At 40.5% G+C, this 18,433-nt stretch overlaps 1 protein-coding gene across 1 annotated transcript in view; it reads right to left on the reverse strand.

The window, feature by feature from the left end:
* Positions 1-1,899: 1,899 nt before the first annotated feature.
* Positions 1,900-18,433, reverse strand: part of MBOAT1 (membrane bound glycerophospholipid O-acyltransferase 1) — a 60,583-nt gene continuing 44,049 nt past the window's right edge. The window contains exons 7-13 of the mRNA XM_074146495.1: positions 15,603-15,786; positions 13,775-13,967; positions 10,563-10,666; positions 7,699-7,763; positions 6,188-6,320; positions 4,852-5,003; positions 1,900-2,744 (exon numbers count right to left, since the gene is read on the reverse strand). Of these exons, the coding sequence (XP_074002596.1) occupies positions 2,612-2,744; positions 4,852-5,003; positions 6,188-6,320; positions 7,699-7,763; positions 10,563-10,666; positions 13,775-13,967; positions 15,603-15,786 (964 nt within the window). The 3' untranslated portion in view covers positions 1,900-2,611. The remainder of the gene's footprint in view (positions 2,745-4,851; positions 5,004-6,187; positions 6,321-7,698; positions 7,764-10,562; positions 10,667-13,774; positions 13,968-15,602; positions 15,787-18,433) is intronic.

Below are 18,433 nucleotides of genomic sequence, written 5' to 3' on the forward strand. Positions count from 1 at the left end.
ATTCACATAACATATATTAAATCCACGTGACCGGTTCTCATTTAAGCCCAGGGTTCCTGTTTTCAGGGAGAGGTCCAGCCTGAGAAGACAATGTCACAAGAGAATAAGAGTTTGCTCATTAGTCCTGACTAATTCATCACACTGTAGAAGCTGAAACTACAACAGAAGTCGATGGCATTAGAGTTAAGCAAGTTCCACTTATGTGAAACACTAGAAAAGAAACCCCACTGATAATATCTGACATCTCCTGAATGCACAGTTCAGGAAGGGCCACAGACCAGGGCACAGCCTGTGCAGGCAGATCTCAGGGCACAGGGCAGAAGATACAAACCCACAGCCCCCTTTGAGTGCATTTATTTTTCCAAAGCAGGTGCTAAAGCCAACCTGCTGGAAACATCTGCCTTCTGCAGGCTTGCTGGAGCCCAGATCTGACGCGCATTACACTGGCTCTGCCAGCATCTATAGCAAGTCATTCCAGTTTCTGGGAGGTGAATGCAGGCTGGCTTCAGCCCATGAGAACCCGTGGCCAGCAGCACCAAAGTCCCCATCTCCCCTGGGGATGCGCCCGGGTTCCCTCCCACAAGAAACAGGGCTGGTTGCAGCCAGACCCCAAAGGAAACATTAGATGCCCAACATGCAGCTGAAGCCAGTGCCACAAGGAAAACCCACGCTCGAGGATAAATAAGGACTGGACAAGTTAAGGACAAAATTGCCCCGACAACAAACAGGAGTCGCCTTGTCTCCATTTCAGCAGGAGCAGGGTGTAAAGCTCAGCTGCTCTGTAAAATCCACCAGACCTGAACATCTCCCCTCACAAGTGTGAAGTATCTCACCACCACTCACCTGTTTTCACGTTAGACATTTGTGACTAATAATGCCAGGCGGTGACACAAATTTGTTTATTCAGATCAAGCTTTTAATCCCATCTCACCTTCAAAATAAATTACCAAATAAACTCTTCCATGAACTATGCTCTAAATCAGGAGTTGGTCACAGGACAAAAACTTCCCACCAGAGAAAAGGAAAAAAAAAACCAAACCAAAACAAAACCTTTTTTTGGAACTTGTTTTGGTTTCACCAATTTGTTTCTTCCCAAAATGCTAGGATTCTGCAAAATTTTAATCTGACACAAAAATCAGAATGCAGTAAACAGCAGATTCTTTGCTCAATCACACGTCAGCTAAATGATCATAAAGCAATACCAATACTTTAACAAGGGAATAGCTTCTACTAAATCCTGATAAAAACATTCCTGGAAAACAGTCATTTAAAATAATGTTTTAGTTGGTTTTGATGTGTCATACCAGCCTGCTTTATCGGGGGGTAAGTGGATTTTTTAAAAAATGAAATAAAAAAAAACCTGACACAGCACTTTGCCGTGGGTTATCTCAATGCACAACAAGCTCTTAGAAATAAAGCCTCAAAACATCCCTGTAAGCCAAGGACTTTACAAGCAGGGAAATTTGAATCAACAAGCTAAGTCACATGTCAAGATCATACAAGGACTTGGACCTGACTCTTGTGATGATCATATCACATCACAATGTTTTGTAGAGAATGATTTATTATGACTATGATAATTACCGTTCAGGTTTCATATTAGTGTTATCCCACCGGAAAGTAACTCCTCTGTAAGACAGGATGTTTTTGAGTAGGACAGATCCATTTACAAACCCTTTTCAAATTTAACCTATAACTGCGAGCTTTAAAACACTAAACCTGTATGGCTCCTCAGTTATTTTGATAGTGAAATGGAAGTGCTGCATCACTCTAAAACCTCAAAGTAAGGCTGATGTAGCAACGAGCACCAGCTGCATCATTAGAGAAGCACAACACAGTGTGTATGTCCCTTCTTTTACTCTAAAGGGTTTTGGTTTGGGTTTGTTTTTTTTTTTTTTTAACTTGGCTTTAGATTTTGGCCTAGCCAGTTGCCAGTGCTCCCAGACACCTATTCCCAAGGGACTTGTCTTGCCCTCATTACCAGCAGGTGTCACATTGAAGGGATGTGAAATACCTTTGCTGCCAAGCTCAGGCTGCAGTCCCTGCTCTGGGGATTGCTGGGGAAAGCCTCGCTCCCTCTTCTCCCTGCTGGGGCAGAAGTCAGCACCAGCACCTTGAGTAACCCCATGTCCCTAGTTTTCTAGTTGCATCATCTCTCTCCAGAGCCAGGAGATTAAAAGCTTCCCGGGCCAGCTGCCCACAGCACCAGGCTATCAGGCAGCTGGTCTAACTCTTTACTAGCTGCTTCCTGTCCCTCTAATCACAAGATCACTGATTAATAATTGCATATTTCTGTAAAAGAGCAAAAATTCCTCTCTGTGTGAAAAAGTTTAAATATATAAAAACACTTCATAAAAATATTTACTTAAAAAATCAAAATGCCCCATGAGCCTGTAAACGTTGCCTGTAAAATCTCTCTTAGCTGGAATAATTTGAAATACAGTCATTCAGGCTCTTTTCTGCCCTTTCCAGTAAGGTTTTAAGATAACCAATAGAAATGCCACTTGTCTTCTACTTCGACCCTCATCCCACCCGTTTTCCTTCTTCTTTGTTTGTTTGTTTCCAATGTGATAGTTTGATTACCCATTGTCAGCAATTTTCTTTGGAAGTGTCATTTGTCTTTGCTTTTAACAGAGTTCTGCGTGGCCTGATTCTGAGGCTTTCTTATGGAGTGGGCTTGAGGTCTGATCGGTAGCACGAGCAACACCAGGATGCTTAGAATGTGCATGTGAAAATACATAGACCTGGGAACAAAAGCAGAAAGAGAATGTTATATTTTTTTGTCAGTAATAGCATGAATTGTGCAACTTCAGTAAGTCCATGCAGAATTTAGTGCTAAAAGACGAATGCAGAAAGTATGAACCTGACCTAGGAAGCACGAAAACACACCCTTGAATTCCACACAGACTATGCATGTGGTATCCACTAGCATCGATGAAAATGTTGCCGTGGATGTTAATGAGGCAAGGAATCAATCAGCAAACTCCAGAATCCAAAGTCTAACAGCTCAGATAAACCAGGGGTTGAATTACACGTTTTTATTCAGCCCACTTCTCTTCTAATGTTACAGTATACAAGGCTACTTTCTGAAGAAACGTCCTTTGTGGTTAGGACATAAAACTTGTACAAGTTTTAAAAAAAAAAGAAAAAACAAAATAAAAAGTGACAGAAAGAAAAAAAAAAATCATTCCAAGTGCTGAGATCTGAAATAAAACACTCAACTTTTAACTGAGGAAGGTCAGATAATGATGTTTCAGAAGGCAACTGTGTTCTATGTGTTTCTGAAGGCAACTACTCGGAGATATCTTAATTTGATATCTTATTAAATACCAAATATTTTTATTTCAAATAATTCAGTACACACAAGACTGAACAGAAATTAAAAAAAAAATACTTAAACCAATTACTTGAGGCTCCAGTAGCTTGGGAAGGATGATGTTTGGGAGCAGTATGGTTCAGCTCTTAACGACAGAGATGCACCGGTCTGTGGTCTCATTTATGCATCTTACCATAGTTCCGATATCCTTGTAAGGTGCTTAAGGTCACTGCTAGGTGTGCAGAGCTCCAAATTTCCTTCCTTAACAGTCTCTAAAATTAAAGTGTTAACTATGTTCAAAGTCACTAGGGCAAACAACATTAAGGTGATGACCTAACTTGGAGCAAGGGTGGAAAATCATTTTCTTTGTTCAGAACTTTGGTAAAAGTAACATTTCTGCCTTCATGGATGCTGGCATAGTCTAGCAAGTTATTTATATATATTTATTTCTGTAGTTTTGATGTTAGCAACATAATTTCACAGAATTACATTAATATTTACTGCATGGAATGGCCTTTTGTAGCACAAAGGGAATCAACTCCACTTAGAGGGAAAATTTATAAACCAGTTTAGTATTTCAAGTCTTTTCTCTCCTTCTTTGTTCTGACTGCTGTTTGCTACCTTTGTCTTGAAAGACAGAAAAAAATAGATATCAACAAGGTACTTGGGAAAGCTTTTTACCAAAAGTAAGAATGATTTGGAGTAATTTTTATATGGTAAGTTTTCTGTGTTGAAACCAAATGTTTTAAGAAACAGGGATAGAAAATGTCAAAATTCAACCACCTTCAAACAGCCTTCTGACAGCAGCTATCTTGACCACCAGATTTATGTCTTATGTTAGAGGAGGGAATTGTCTTTCTTCTTAATCAAAAACCTGTTACTCTATGTTGACAGTTCACTGTAGAAGGAAAGAAAAGTAAAGCAATGTACTCCAGTCTCCCTTTTCAAATTATTTTCTCAACTTCTCTATTTCAATTTTTTTTTTATTAGAGTATATCCAATATACTCTGCAATACCAGTGTTTTCTTATTTTTAAGGAATCTAGATAAGTATTCACTTCCTATGGAAGTATTCAAAAAGAAAAGCATACTCATTTCAAGAAGTAATGCTCTGCCAGGCACCCTCCTTATCTCCTGCTGACCAATCACATCTCCTGTTCTATACATTCGGCAGCTGGAAACATGGTCTTTTCTCATCGAGTCCTTCCTACTGCCATCTCACATTATTCTTAACCTCTCCAGCCTTGGCCACTGTTAGTGGTTGAGACTTGACTGCTTTGAAAAAGGAAACTGAATACATGGAAAGTCACATAACAAGACAGAAAGACAGAAGTAGAAGTGCTCTGCCTTGGCATTATTATTATCATCTCATTAAGTTACAGGAGTGCAAAAATCACCCCTTACACATTATTAAACATCCTGTTTGAACTCCTTTCAAATCTGATGAAATGCCAACTGTTTTTCAGTGTGGTTTGGGGTTATTTAATAAAAACCTGTGCCGGCCTGGGGAATAACAGTCAAGAGAAGAGAACTTACTTGTAAAATTTAATCGTGGGCTCAACAGCCAGCATAACAAATGGTGCAACGGTATAGCATACGGCCAGTTGAGTGACAACCCAGGTAACAACGTCGTAGGCTATCTTGAGAGGCACAGATGAGAGGAAGTAATGTCTGCAATTGTTTCTTATCTGCAGCTCAGAGAAAAGTAAACAGAATATTATATAAATCCATTTCTTTGGCAAAGTCACACAGACACATTACAGTGTATGACTCTCCCCTTACCCTCAGTGTTTGTATTACAGAAAAGTTTATACACCAGTTAGAAAGCACTGAGAGTAGGAAGACAGAAGTGTATTGACTGGCATATCCAAGATCCCACAGTCAACCAGTGGCAAACAGAGAAGGGTCCCCCAATTTCCTCCATGATTACGACAGAGAGCAGACTCTCATGCTGGGTATCTGACACAATATCTTTGGGGAGGGAAGTTGTTATGATTTGATCTTCCTCTCTGCTGGTTTGATTTTTTACTGGTAACCAATGGTGAAACAAAGTTACTTTAAATGAACAAATATGTGTTTATACCTGCAAGCATGTGCTGTTCCCTAGCTTCACGTCTATGAAATCCTCACAAATGACAGACAAAGCACATGTTGAGATTGCGTGTTCAGCAACCTGCTCTAGCCATAGCGGTTAATACTAATCAGTAGTTTAATTCACCTTTCAAATTGACCTGGTTATTTAGCCATAGTTAAACTCTGAACAACAATGGTGGTGCTCTCCAGTCCTGCACAACTGCCTGGTTCAGCTCGAAAGATCAGCAGTGATGAATTTAACAGTGAGACATGAAACCTGTTCCGTCTTTGGTGACTCTGGCCAAGATGAGGCCATACACACAGAGACCAATTTACCGCATCAATTGCATCCATGTGAAAGAGTTCAAGTTTGGGCTAAGGCTCAGCCTATAACAGCTTCTGGTGAAAGATTGTACCCAGAGCCAATTACATGACAGCATATAGGCAACGTGACCTAGCAGAAGACTAGACTCAGGCTTAACCTTGGATCCCAAGCTAATCTGACTGCACGGACAGTGCCAGTGGCACTACCAACTATACACTCACAAGCAACGTTTCCTCTGACAGCCAAGGACAGCATTGCAGCACGTGCAGAATTGGTGCTGGTTATAACTGCTGGGGCTACTTTGTAATTCGCATCAATACAGAAAAAAAATTCAGTGAATATCAAGGTCACAAAGGCAAGAAAGAGAGCTCACAGCAGGGACAAGCTGCTTGACAATGTCAGGGTGGTCCCTGCAGTTGACAGCTGGGTAATATCTAGCACAGGCCTTAGAAGAGAACAATGAAAGGTACATACTGCTCTGGCTGCGAGTGTGATAAGGATTCCAGTGAGAAACGTAAAATAATATCCAGGATAAATACCATGCCACAGGGCTGACAGGATAAACGTTAAAGCCGTAGGGTACCAGGGAGCTCTGTCATAGCACACACTGCAAAGACAAAAACAAAACAAGAAGCAGCTGAATACAACTGACCAATGGACACTGCAGTTCAAATCCTTCTCTGTTTTTAAGGTCCTATTCTGTTTTCTAAACAGTCTTATCTTTCCTCAGTTACAGATGAGGACATGAGGCACCCTCCCTTCACTTACATGGAGCATGAGATGGAAAGAGGAAGCGTGCTTTTATGCACTGCGTATCCAAAGAGCGCCTCTACACATATTCCTGGTGCTCATAGCATTTAAATCAATAATGGGGCAAAGGGCAGGCAAGACTTCTCTTTCACCTTTATACCTCTATCTGGAACCACGCACTACACCCTTCAAAACTCTGATGGCAGATTAAAAAGCAAGCCGAAGGATGGAGACGTGACCCCACCCTTCACTGGTGAACAGAGGTATTTTTAGGTGCTATTAACCGGCAGATGCTGGGAACAACAGGGAGTGTCATAAGCTGTTGCAAAACGGGATTCCTGCTAACTTTAGCAGCCCAAAATCTTACTCCAAAGACACAAGCGACCAGTTCAAGAACTCACCAACGGGTCTATATAGCTATCTGTGGTTTAACTGAAACGCTGTGTTCCAAAGAAATGAGTCAAGATAATGTGCTTCTTATCAGGAACATCATTTGAATAATGAAAAATAGTAGACATTGACTTTTAAGATGTATATATTTAACAACAAAAATAGCTATGACAACCACAACTCCTCTGTGCCTGCATTTCAGACCTCACATTGACTGCACATTGAATTTTAATCATGCCAAAAAGCGTAACAAGTTACAGGAGATAGTTTAGTCTAGAAAACTATGCTAGTATTTGTAAGTGCCTTAACAGTCACAGGTTAAAATCAGATCTTCCCAGTGCTGCAAGAACTCTTTTCCCCATGTCCTGAACAGGGACTCTCTAGCAAGCATCTTCTGGTAACTCCAAACCAGACTACAATGGGGCTCTGAAGATTTCGACTTCCATCCAGTCCTAGCTGAACTGGATCCCAGTGACACAAGGCTTGCCTCCAGAAGTAATACACGAGGGAAACATAACATAGCAAAGTGAAACAGTACAGCAAGAATAACGAAGGCAAAGAGCAGCCTAAAAGATGCCATCAAAAGGCTATTACTTTTTATTATGGAAGATCTGAACAGTTCGTTTATGGCTTTGCTGCTCGTATATAAAATGAGGGCATTTTACATTTGCAGCAATAAAACTTTTACAGCACCAAATACCCTTGTATTCCACCAACTGTTAAAGACATAGGAAACAAAGACAGACAAGAGGCTATACATTTATGGGATTCATCAGTCAGTGTTTTTCCAGGCCATCTAGAGTTTCTGGGTCTCACAAGCACGTTACTGTTTTCATTATTCTTACCGTTTTAGCCAAGCAGCTGTCTGGATGTTCCAGTTTTCAATGTACATTTTAAAACTTGTCGCAGTCTAAGAAAGAAGTTCACGTGAAATATTAACACTGAAACCTATAAAATAACACTTGCATTTTAAATTAAAGTGGAGATACATGGAAAAATATTAATTCTAGTGGCTAACTGTTGCGAAGACTGTGCCACAGTCCATCGTTACACTAAGATGTTTTGGGATGAACATTAACTAGGCTGATTGCTCACCATTAACACTTGGCACTTGCTGTAAAATCTCACTTTGTTTTGTAAAATTAAAGACAACATTTGGTTATTTTTTAAGTTACAAGAAATCTGAAAAGCTTTCTTGTTCGAAATGCTTGGCCTTCCCTTCAGTTCATAAACAGCTTCATCTTTGGAAGAGATATCTTGCCACCAATTACGTAGTCTGGACTTCCCTAGAGTGCTATTAAAACAAAGTGGTGTGAAAACTAAAAGAAATGCATTACTATTCGGAGAAGGAAGGGGGAAGACTGAAACATAAACACAAAAAAAAAATTTAGGACTAAATTTAGAAGCCATTTCTCAGCCACTGCCCATTAGAGAAACTAGAGTGGACTCCAGGGTCTGGGAGAACCACCTGTACCTTCTCACAGCACCAGCTCCCCCAGCTTTAGGGGACTGCTGGACTCTGTTCAGCAGCAGTTCCTCTAATCCTGGTCAACTTCACTTCTAGTGGTTCCCCATGCCCATTCTGCCTTGTTCCTTGCCTGCTGAAAGAGACTTCTGAGGACCTCCTCATCAAGCAAGGTCATGATTCTGTGACACCACATTATTTTCCCATATTAGCTGAAGGCAAGGGCACACTGAAAAGATGGATTAAAGGCAAAGGTTTCCAAGGGGAAAATGCAGATATTTTTACACTTCCGTGCAGAATCCTGAAGGCTCACACTTCACCCCCTGTGTTTAAAGAGTAAAAATGATTAGCAATTCCCAATGCAGTACTGCCACATTTTAATTGCATTACTGCACCAAGAGAAGCCAAGAAAAATACCATTTCTCTTCCAACTAATATTGTCACTCTCTTTTGGCTTCCTTTAAGTTCCTCTGTTACATTACCAAGACAGACAGTAGTCATTGGCTGTCAAAATATGCATGCTGCCAAGGCTTTCAAGTCCCCCACGTGGGTTTAGCCCCATCACATTTTAATGCCCTCACGACTCCTGCCATGTGCTTATCTTTGCTACAGATTGGGTAATTTCTTGGCCACATTTAGCACTCAAGTTCCCAACTCTTAAGCAATTTACATATGCAGGTGGCTATACCTGCTGAAAACTGCACTGTACAATCACACTTAAATTTCAACTCCTGGAATTGTTGTTCGTGCATAAAGTGACAGCTCAAGACTTACCCAAAGTAATAGTCTCTGTAGTCTTTCTTTTGGTCATTGCACACGTGATCAAATCAATGGAAAGCACTCTGTTTATGCTCCTGGAAATAATTTCTCCACCCTGATCTCTACTGCCCGTGTGACCAGGAAAGGAAAAAGGTTTTGAGGGGTCTACAGTTCAGCGGGTAGAGAAGAGAAAAGGCTCCTGTTTTCTTACTTTGGCTTGACTAAAGAGTATTGCCTGCACTTCACTTTCCTCCTTCAAGCAGAAACTGCCTCAGCCCATCAAGGTAGGAATCATCTCCTGCCCCCGAAACTGAATCAGATATTGATTCGAGATCTCAGAGTAGTGTCTAGGGTGCTGCCATCATCAAGGAGCGTAAAGCATTTCTGGGCTGCATATTCTGTATCACTCAAGGAATTAATCCTCAGTGTACATCTTTAAGGTTTAAAAAAAAAAAAAAAAAGACAGAGAAAGGATTTTGAGAAAGACAGTATGTATAACAACGCTTCCAGTTTTGGCATCTTTCAGTGAAGAATTACAGGGGCTCTTTCATCTTTGAGAAGAGCTATTACAGCACATTCACTTAGTCACAGGTCATTCAGCAATAAAGCAGTCAACTTATTTTCATCTGCCTTTCCTTTTAAAATCATAACTACAGAATTACAGGGGGAAGCTCCTCCTATTTCTAAAGAAAAGAAGCGTTTAGAAAGCAGTCTCAGACACAAACATTATCACATCTCACTGGCATTCACAAAATATTCTTCAGGGCAAACAAATTACATTGGCCATCTTCTGCATTAGAGAAACAAACATAAATAGCTTACAAAAGACTAATGGCTGTTAAAGTATACTGCAGTCACAAGAAATGTGACAGATGTTTTGAGAAACAGTGTGGTTTGCTGGATGAAGCTCTAGATCAGCAGCCACCTAAGCTCTACGTAGCCCTGCCAGTTCCATTCAGGTTGCTCAGTTTCTACCTGTTATCTCTCTGACCCTTGCTTTTCTGCATTTACAAGAGGTACTCCAGGCGTCTGCAGGGACACAGCTCTTGCAAGTGCTTGTGAAATGCCTACTTGTGGCAGCCTCTTTCACTACTACCACCCACCTCAGCTGGGTTACAAAAGTGGAAGACTGTTAGAAGTAAACAGAATACACCACAGATGGTGGAGAATCATAGCTGTGAGCAATTTACTGACCTGCTGAACTCAGCCACTATCTACAGTAATTGACTGCTCATTTATTAAACATCTGATTAATCATTTATTAGCCCTCTATAAACTATTTAGAAATGCAACCTGAATACAGAGGGCGATGAAGCCTGTGTGACAGATGCTTTTTATCTGCCCAACAGATAAAATACAAAACCTCTTCATGTTAAAGAGGGGCAGCCTGGTGGCATGCACTTATTTTCCTTCCAGCAAAGCTTCTCCCCGTTATCATGCCTATTTCTCTGTAACTATGCCAATGCAGCCACTCTTTTAACTCACCTCAATGTTCCAGATATTCAAATTGGACAACAGGTCCCAGCGGAATGTGCCTCTTTCATCAACTCCACTGAATCCATAACCAGCTGCATTGTTGACTGCATCTGCTGCAATGTCAAAGCAAAACGACTCAAATCAGACTGCTGGAGGAGCTGTGTTTTCTTACCAGTCAGTATGACACTAAACACACATTCAAGCCAGCTTTGTAGCAATTAGCATCATCTTTTTCAAAGAGAGGCTCACTCTTGCTATAAGGCAACACAAGAGTAATTTCCTCAAGAGGAAAGACTAGCGACTCCTTGGGCAGAAGAAATAAAATAATAAAATAACAATGGATAGGAATCACTTTTCCTATTATTTTGCCTTTATTATCCCTCTGAGATAGACAGACAAGAGTTGCCATAAAATGAATGAGCATTTTCCTCAAAAGGGTACTTGGATGTCACAGCATTTTCCAGAATTCAGAAAAACTAGTGTCTCAAAGACATGCTTACCATTTCTATTAAGAGGTCCAACATGGTTGTTTTAATTAAGACTTTCATTCAGACTTCCACAAACAAAGCCTTTTGCTAATCCTGTTTCTCAGTGCCTCACTAAAGTACCCCACGATCTCTACAAATCAAATATTGAGTAACTTCAATTACAAACTTAACTACTTCAAGTGCAAATAAAAGCCTGGGTAACAGTAGGCGTTCTACATGCTGCACTCCTGCTCTTTTCTGGTCAACTACCTCCCCTTCTCAGCCTTGCCTGGGAGCCACCTCATCACTGAGTTTCAAGATTCAGCTTTTAACATGCTCCTGCCAGAAATCCTCTCTTGGAGAACTAAGAAAACAGAAGGGATTAGTTATCTCTGGATCACTAGGTGTAGCCAACAACAAGGATTAGTGGTTGAAAAAGGAAAGTGAAAATACAGGTAAGGCTTTTCATTCTAGATCATTTACAAAATACAAGCCTGGTTAAGTTATGCTTTAAAAAGGTCAGCATTTCTTTCCCAAGAATGAAAACTGATTTTGCTTTGTAAATGCTATGAATACAGGCACAAGCTCATGGAGAAGCCCTAATGCACAAAACCAGGGAGAGAACCTAATTAAAAGCAACAAGACTAACAATAAATAAATAAATGAGCAACCTTCTCTAACCTGAAACTTCCCATTTTATTTTCCACCTTATGAAATGAGCTAGATTTTATTGATGGAAAGAAGGGTCTCCAAGTTTTTAATTCTCTCCCTGTTTAAAAAAAAAACCCAAACAAATATCAACCTTGCCTGAAATTGGCCCACAGGACCCTGCCCAATCTCAGAGACTGGAGCTGCACGTAACTGTCACCCCAGAGCAGGGGGGACTTCTGGATTTGCTCCTCCTTGCTCCACAGGTGGCAGGGACTGCTTAGTGTTTCTTTGCCAAAAGCAAGAAACCAGAAATCCAGGCCTATGATAACACAGCAGAACCATCAGCCTCTCACTTCCCAAGCTGCTGCCTGCAGAGCATGGGGTGAAGCGCAGAAGAATTGTAATTGTCCACCGTCGAACTGCTCACAAAACCCCAACCTCCGCAAAGCCCAGCAGAGGTTTCCCTGCCAACTTGAACAGCTCTGACGTACCACTTCCACAGCTCCTTGGATGCCAGTGCTCAGTCCCAAATTGGTTTCATCAACAGCTCCGAGTTAGGCTTTCCAGCCACTTTCCCATGATTATCGCTAATGCAGCAAGCAGCCAATTTTTCCATCTTTCCATGGATCTGGAGGAATTCAGTACCGTGGCTCAAGCACAATGGTGTGCCTGTCCTTTTCTGAGGACAGGAAGCGCTTATCGGCTGTTTCAGCAGGCACTTCTGTAATGCCCTGGGCCACGCCACTGGGAACAAAACTGCGTAAGGATAAAGTGTCTGCTGTTCTGCTGCCTGGATTTGCAATGTGACCAGTAACGGCCTCACCCCCCAGTATGCATGCAATGCATGCTTTTCCCAAAGCCCCTCATTTGTAAGATATTTCCTACAGCCTCTGTGGCTTAGTCATGTCAAAAGTCCAAGTTCAGTTTATCTCTTTGATAATGGACTTTTAGTTAACTATAACATTGGAAAAATGGAGGCAACAATTTATCATTGGATCCCATAAAAATAAGTTTCTGAATAAGCAATTCTTTATCCCAAAGCCTTTCCCATCCCGCACATGCCAGTCCTGGCTGTCTTCCCTCGATCTGTCAAGTTTTATTCCCAGCAGTTTAATCATAGCCTTGCAATGAATTCCCCTGGCTCTTTCCATCACATTTAATGCCACTCTTCTCAGTTTTGGGTGCATGCATTGCTGGCTGGGCTTTCAGGATCTCCCCTACACACAAAGTCTTGTAACACCAGCAAAAAAAAAAAAAAAAACCAATCAGTCTCCCAATTTTCAGCCTGGCCTAGAAGGATTTCACTCCTCACACATAGATGAGAAACGTAACTTCTAAAAGGAACAAGGTAAAATACAAGAAGATTATTTTGACCACCAATCTAGTTGGCTCTCAGTAAAAGAAGTTTGCTTCTCTCTATAATGAGCCCTCTTCCTCCTCCTCTTCTCTTACTTGCAGAGATTCTTGGGTCCTTCCCATCACGTCCTCTGTTCCTCACCTTCCCCATGGTTCTCCATGGTCTCTTCTCTTGAATGCTCAAAGCAAATGTGTGAACAGGACCCCACACTTTGCCTTAGAGGCAAAGCCTAACTTCAGCCCCCAACAAGCACTACAGCTTTCTAATACAGATGCATGTGCTAAAGATGTCCCTAAAGAAAGAGAGAGGCCTACTTGCATTGTAATATACTTGTAAAGCTTAAGCAGTGTTACAAATTTTAACCTCCTAACTCCACTGATAAGTGGCAAATGAAGAATAAAGCATGAAAAGCTTAGAGGAGGCAAAAATTTTCTTCCTAAGAATTCCTGTAAAAATTAGAGGGAATCGTTACACTGACTTTACTGGCAAGAAGCTGAAAAGCAGATTTGGCTCCAGAGGCAGGGAATGTCAGACAAGCTAGAAGATATTTCATGCACATTTTTCAAAACTTTTGACATCTCCCCACTTCAACAGGGTCCACTGCCTACAGGAAAACATGTACATCTCCCTTGTGAACCACAGGTCTATGGGCTAATTTATTCCTCCCCCCACAATGTTTCAGATCCCCCTCCCCATTTATGAACTTATTTGTTACTCATAAAAGTAAGTGATGTAGCCGGACTTACCTAACGTCCATGCAAAGTAATACTTTGGTTTTGCTGCCTGTGTTACAACATACAGGTAACCAAGTCTTGACAAGAACGGTGTTTTATCAAGAAATTCGTTATCAATAATATATGCCATAGGAAAGTTCTTGGTAAGTGTCAAGAATAAAATGAGAGATAATAGTGTGATACACAGCTTGTACATCACTGCTCCCTAAAAAGCACAAACAACAATGAAACATTCATTAGAAACATTTGCTTAAGGGAAAAAAAAAAATAAGAGATAGTGGTCATGACATACAAAACCAACGCGCTTCAAGAACCAATAAAGTTAGCAGTGATAGTTGATAATAATTCATTTAGAAAAGGTGCCAAATAAAAGGCCACAAAGTTCTGATTTAATTTGGTTTACTGAACTACCTATAGATAGGTACAAAGAACAATTAGAAGTCAAAATTGGTAATGAACTTCAAGAGAGACTCCTACGTCAGTTACTGGTGGTCCTAAAATGAGAAAGGAAACAAACAAACAAAACCCTACAATGGAAACCAGAAATCTTACCTATATATATTGTCATCTCCCGGTACTAAATACTGGATTCCTCCTGGAAGCCAAAAGCACTGGCATTCAGCACAACAGTAGGTCTTACTGTCCTGCTACGATCCAGAGGTCTTGCTAAAAATCCCTTGTCCAAAAAGTGCACATCTTACACAGCATGCATACCTTCCCATGATATAGGGTATCTGCTATGCCACAGTGTTTTCTGTTACAGCTCCCTAGCTTTCTACATACTACTGTTGACAATCACATCAGTAGTCTGAAGCTTGATTTCAAATATGCATCAGGAGTAAACTCTTGTTGATAATTAAAAAGTTTAAATCTGGCACTTGGGTACCATGTAAAAATTGGCTCATGTTCTCAAAAGACTAATAAAAGTGCAATACTATTGAAACAACAATGCATTTTTTGATCCCAAGTACTCTTTTTATATATTCTCCACATTCTGGAATAAACTAAACTGATGTGCAATTACCTTTAATGCAAATTTTAATATTCTCTGCTGACTAGCATCTAACATGGTATAGGCCTTATTCTGACCTCAGTCAGACTAATATAAATCAGAAGTAATGCCACTGAAGTCAGTAGAAATACAACTGTGTGCAACAGTAATCAGATATGCATAGGCACATACCCAACTTCAGAGGAGGCATTCTGCACACCTTCACAAAGCTAAACATTCAGTGTCACCTTAAGATAAGAGAGAAAAATCTGGTTCTCATGCTATGTTATCCTGTCTTACAAGAAGATAATTTTATAAGAAGGTTTTAAGTAATATTAAAAATATATAAAATACAATTAGAGTTAATTGTATGTGAAAAATGACCTCCAAGTCTTCTTAAAGTGTGAGATTCTCTTGCAAAGCACCTGGACAAGCTACAGTTTCTGATTAGCCATGATTCATGTACTTCTAACATCTCCTGCACTATGGGTGAGATTTGACTTTTTTTTTTTTTTCCTAACATTTCCTCTTCTGTCTAGAGCTGAATTGCCACTCCTCGTTGTCAGAACCTGCAGACCGTTCCCATCGCTGCACAAAGGACACCCATTAACCAATGACCCATTTTGCAAGCCAAATGCATTTGGGGAATTCAAGAGGAAGACACCAGCCCCTTCACCCCTGACCTTGTGATAAAAACAGCAGCCACTTCACAGAAAAAAACCCACTGTAACGATTACTGGGAAGATAATCCAAAAATGGATTTTCTTCTTATTTTTTAATTATGAGAATCACGTACAAAGCTGTACTCTCCTGCCCTTTGCAATAGATCTTTGTCATTTTAAAACTTACAGTTGGAGAAGGATCAGGAAGTCTGTCATAACCCTTCTGCTTCCAGTTCACTTCTAACAGTTTCATGTGCACATGCCTCCCTTCAATGAAGGCTATATAATCCTTGTAATTGCTGCAAGGCCCAGCTATGATGCTCATAAAATTGAGGAGATAGCTTAAATACTCTAGTAAAGAAGGTCTTGTCCTGTGAAAATCATCCACACACAACAAAACAAAAACAAAACAAAAAAAACACCAAAATAAAACAAGATAAAACACAGTAAAGGCTTTCACGAATGCTTTTTGTTGTCCTATCTGCCTCAGTCCCCAACTCTCTCCCTACCACCCTCTCCCCAGCTGAAAGCTCACTAGATCTGTTTTGGAGAAGTTGGAACAGAGCCTCTCTTATATCCCAGTGATGTCTGGCAGATGGCAGTCAGAACAAGGGTAACGTGGAAGTGCTTAAGCTACAGGTGAACGAACGCTACTGATCTGAAAAGTTGTAATCTTATTACTAGAAACATTTTACTTAAAAGCAGCCATAAATTTAAATGCCCGCTCTCAAACAAATTGACTTGTGCATTTTGAACAGTCCAGAGGTACCAGGACTGAGAAGCTGGTAAGTGTTTTTGGACATCTGTCTGGTGTGTCAGAGACCAGTAACGGCTGGCAGACCACAAGCTGAGTAACACTGGTCTCACTGAGCTGTGCAGTGCAGTACTTTGCCTTGTTATGCAAACCACAGGGCAGGGAACATTTAAGACCTGGACTCTCAGGCCTGAGAGGAGCTCTCACCCACCCTTCAGTTCAGCCTTTTGAAAAATGGGAAGTGTGATGTGATACACAGAGGAAGAGAATGAAGAGGCACTCTGTCCTACTGTGCAAATAAAGGAAGTAATTGCCTGTATTGCATCATGAACAGGAAAAGGAACTAAGGGGAAAAAACACATAAATCAAAAGACAGTTGAAGATGAAAGTCAAAGAAAGTCCATCGTGTTCGTTACTTCCATTTTGCAAGTGCATATCCCACAAGTTCCTTTGGGGGTTTTACATTCAATGTAAAACGAAGAAGATCCACTGTCTTTGCTACAGATCAGTAGGATGGAAAAGACAGACGCACAGGCCTCTCATCACTAGTGCCATTTGTAAATTGTTGGGCATGTTTTATTTATGTGGCAGAAAACACCAACATACAAATTCCGCACTGAGATACTCAGTGCTCTCCATGGAAGTGCTAATAGTCACCATCCGAGTAAAGGAGGAGCCCCCAGATGAGAACAGAAACCACGGCACAGTACTTCAGGGCTCTCCCATCCAAGACACAGATAGACACGCATAAACCAAAATCCACTTAAAATTCTTTCAGACCAAAACATAAATTTCCAGCAGAAAAAACTAAGCAACAGTAAAACATTTGCTGTTGCCTACTTTTATTCTGAAGCGGAATTAGTCTGAATAAACAGTTAGCTTAGCCAGGATTTTCTGCATTCATCCTGCTGGTTATTGTAGATGTTAGTGCCTGAATGGTATGTTCTCTGGTGAAAGCATTTCACAGAAAGATGCAGCAAACAATTTGGGATAAGGCTCATCTTTCTGTTCTGCAAAGCTGGGTCCGTGATTTGGACTTCTGAGCTTTACGGTAAGATTAAAGTAATTAGTTTCAACTTAGATTCTGCACATTGGTGGGTGGGGAGACATGAGCAATGCACGAAGGAATGCACAGAGGATGAGCGAGAAACAAAAACAGACCAAGAACAGGAGGGAAGACAAAAGGCTGTATTACCAAAGGGGATTTAAAACTCTTCAGTTATGACTTGTCTGCCACTGACACTTGAGCTATTGGCACGTATTTTTCTATTATGAGCTCATCTACTGTACAAGGAAAAAAAAAAAAAAGCTCGTTTGGTGAGAATTTGACTAGAATTAGTCATATGGTCACAAGGGCCCAGTGCAGTTAAACTTTATGCTGTGAGCTTTAAAAATAGACACAAAGCTATGGGTCACAACAAAAGTTATACGAGTCTTCCTACAGGATTTTTGCTTCTCAAGAAATTATTCCCTTCTTACTTTTAGAAGCTTATAGGCAGATTTTCTGATGGCTGACTCATCTGCCTTGGAAACGAAGGAAATAATTTCCTTGTCCTTAAACAAAGACTTCATGGTGAAAAGTAGTTATGGTTCTACGGCTAATTCTGTAACACTAATTCTTATTTAAAAAAGTAAAAGAATTCACCTGCATCCTGCACCTGTATTGAGAGACAAAATAGAAAAAAACCCAATGCACTCAAACATATGATCAACATGCTCTCTCCCTCTGAAAAATTCGAAGACTAGTCACATAACATGAAGGACTAGGGGTATTAACATTTCAGAGGGTGGTAGAAAAAATAAAAATCCAGTGTCCAAAAATTATGGCAAAGAAAATCAGTACTTGAAGTGTCAGAGTCAAACCAAAATGGATTTTTACTATGCAGTGACATGCTGACAAAGGAGTATTCTACATGTAAAAATAACATATCACAGATAGGATGAAGAGAACAGCCAAAACCCCCACATAGTACAGTTTTAGCCTGAATATAAAAGAGTTGATTCAGCAAAGACTAGTTTTGTTGCATGTGGAATATATATTTCAGTGAGATGTTGCCAAGTACTTCAGTGCTTTGCTGACCTGCACAAAGGTGATAAAGGCTGAAGGCCCAGACTGAAGAAATAAGGAACATAGCAGAGCTAAGTTTGCTTAAGGAGGGCATTGACAACAGCATTACAAAAACAAAACTGCTCAAGCAAATAGAAAAAGCAGGTAGGACATTTGGGCTTATCACGGACTGGAGAGAAGCAGAGAATTGTCATGG

This window comes from Numenius arquata, chromosome 4, assembly GCF_964106895.1.
Source record: "Numenius arquata chromosome 4, bNumArq3.hap1.1, whole genome shotgun sequence".
Taxonomy (NCBI): Eukaryota; Metazoa; Chordata; class Aves; order Charadriiformes; family Scolopacidae; genus Numenius; species Numenius arquata.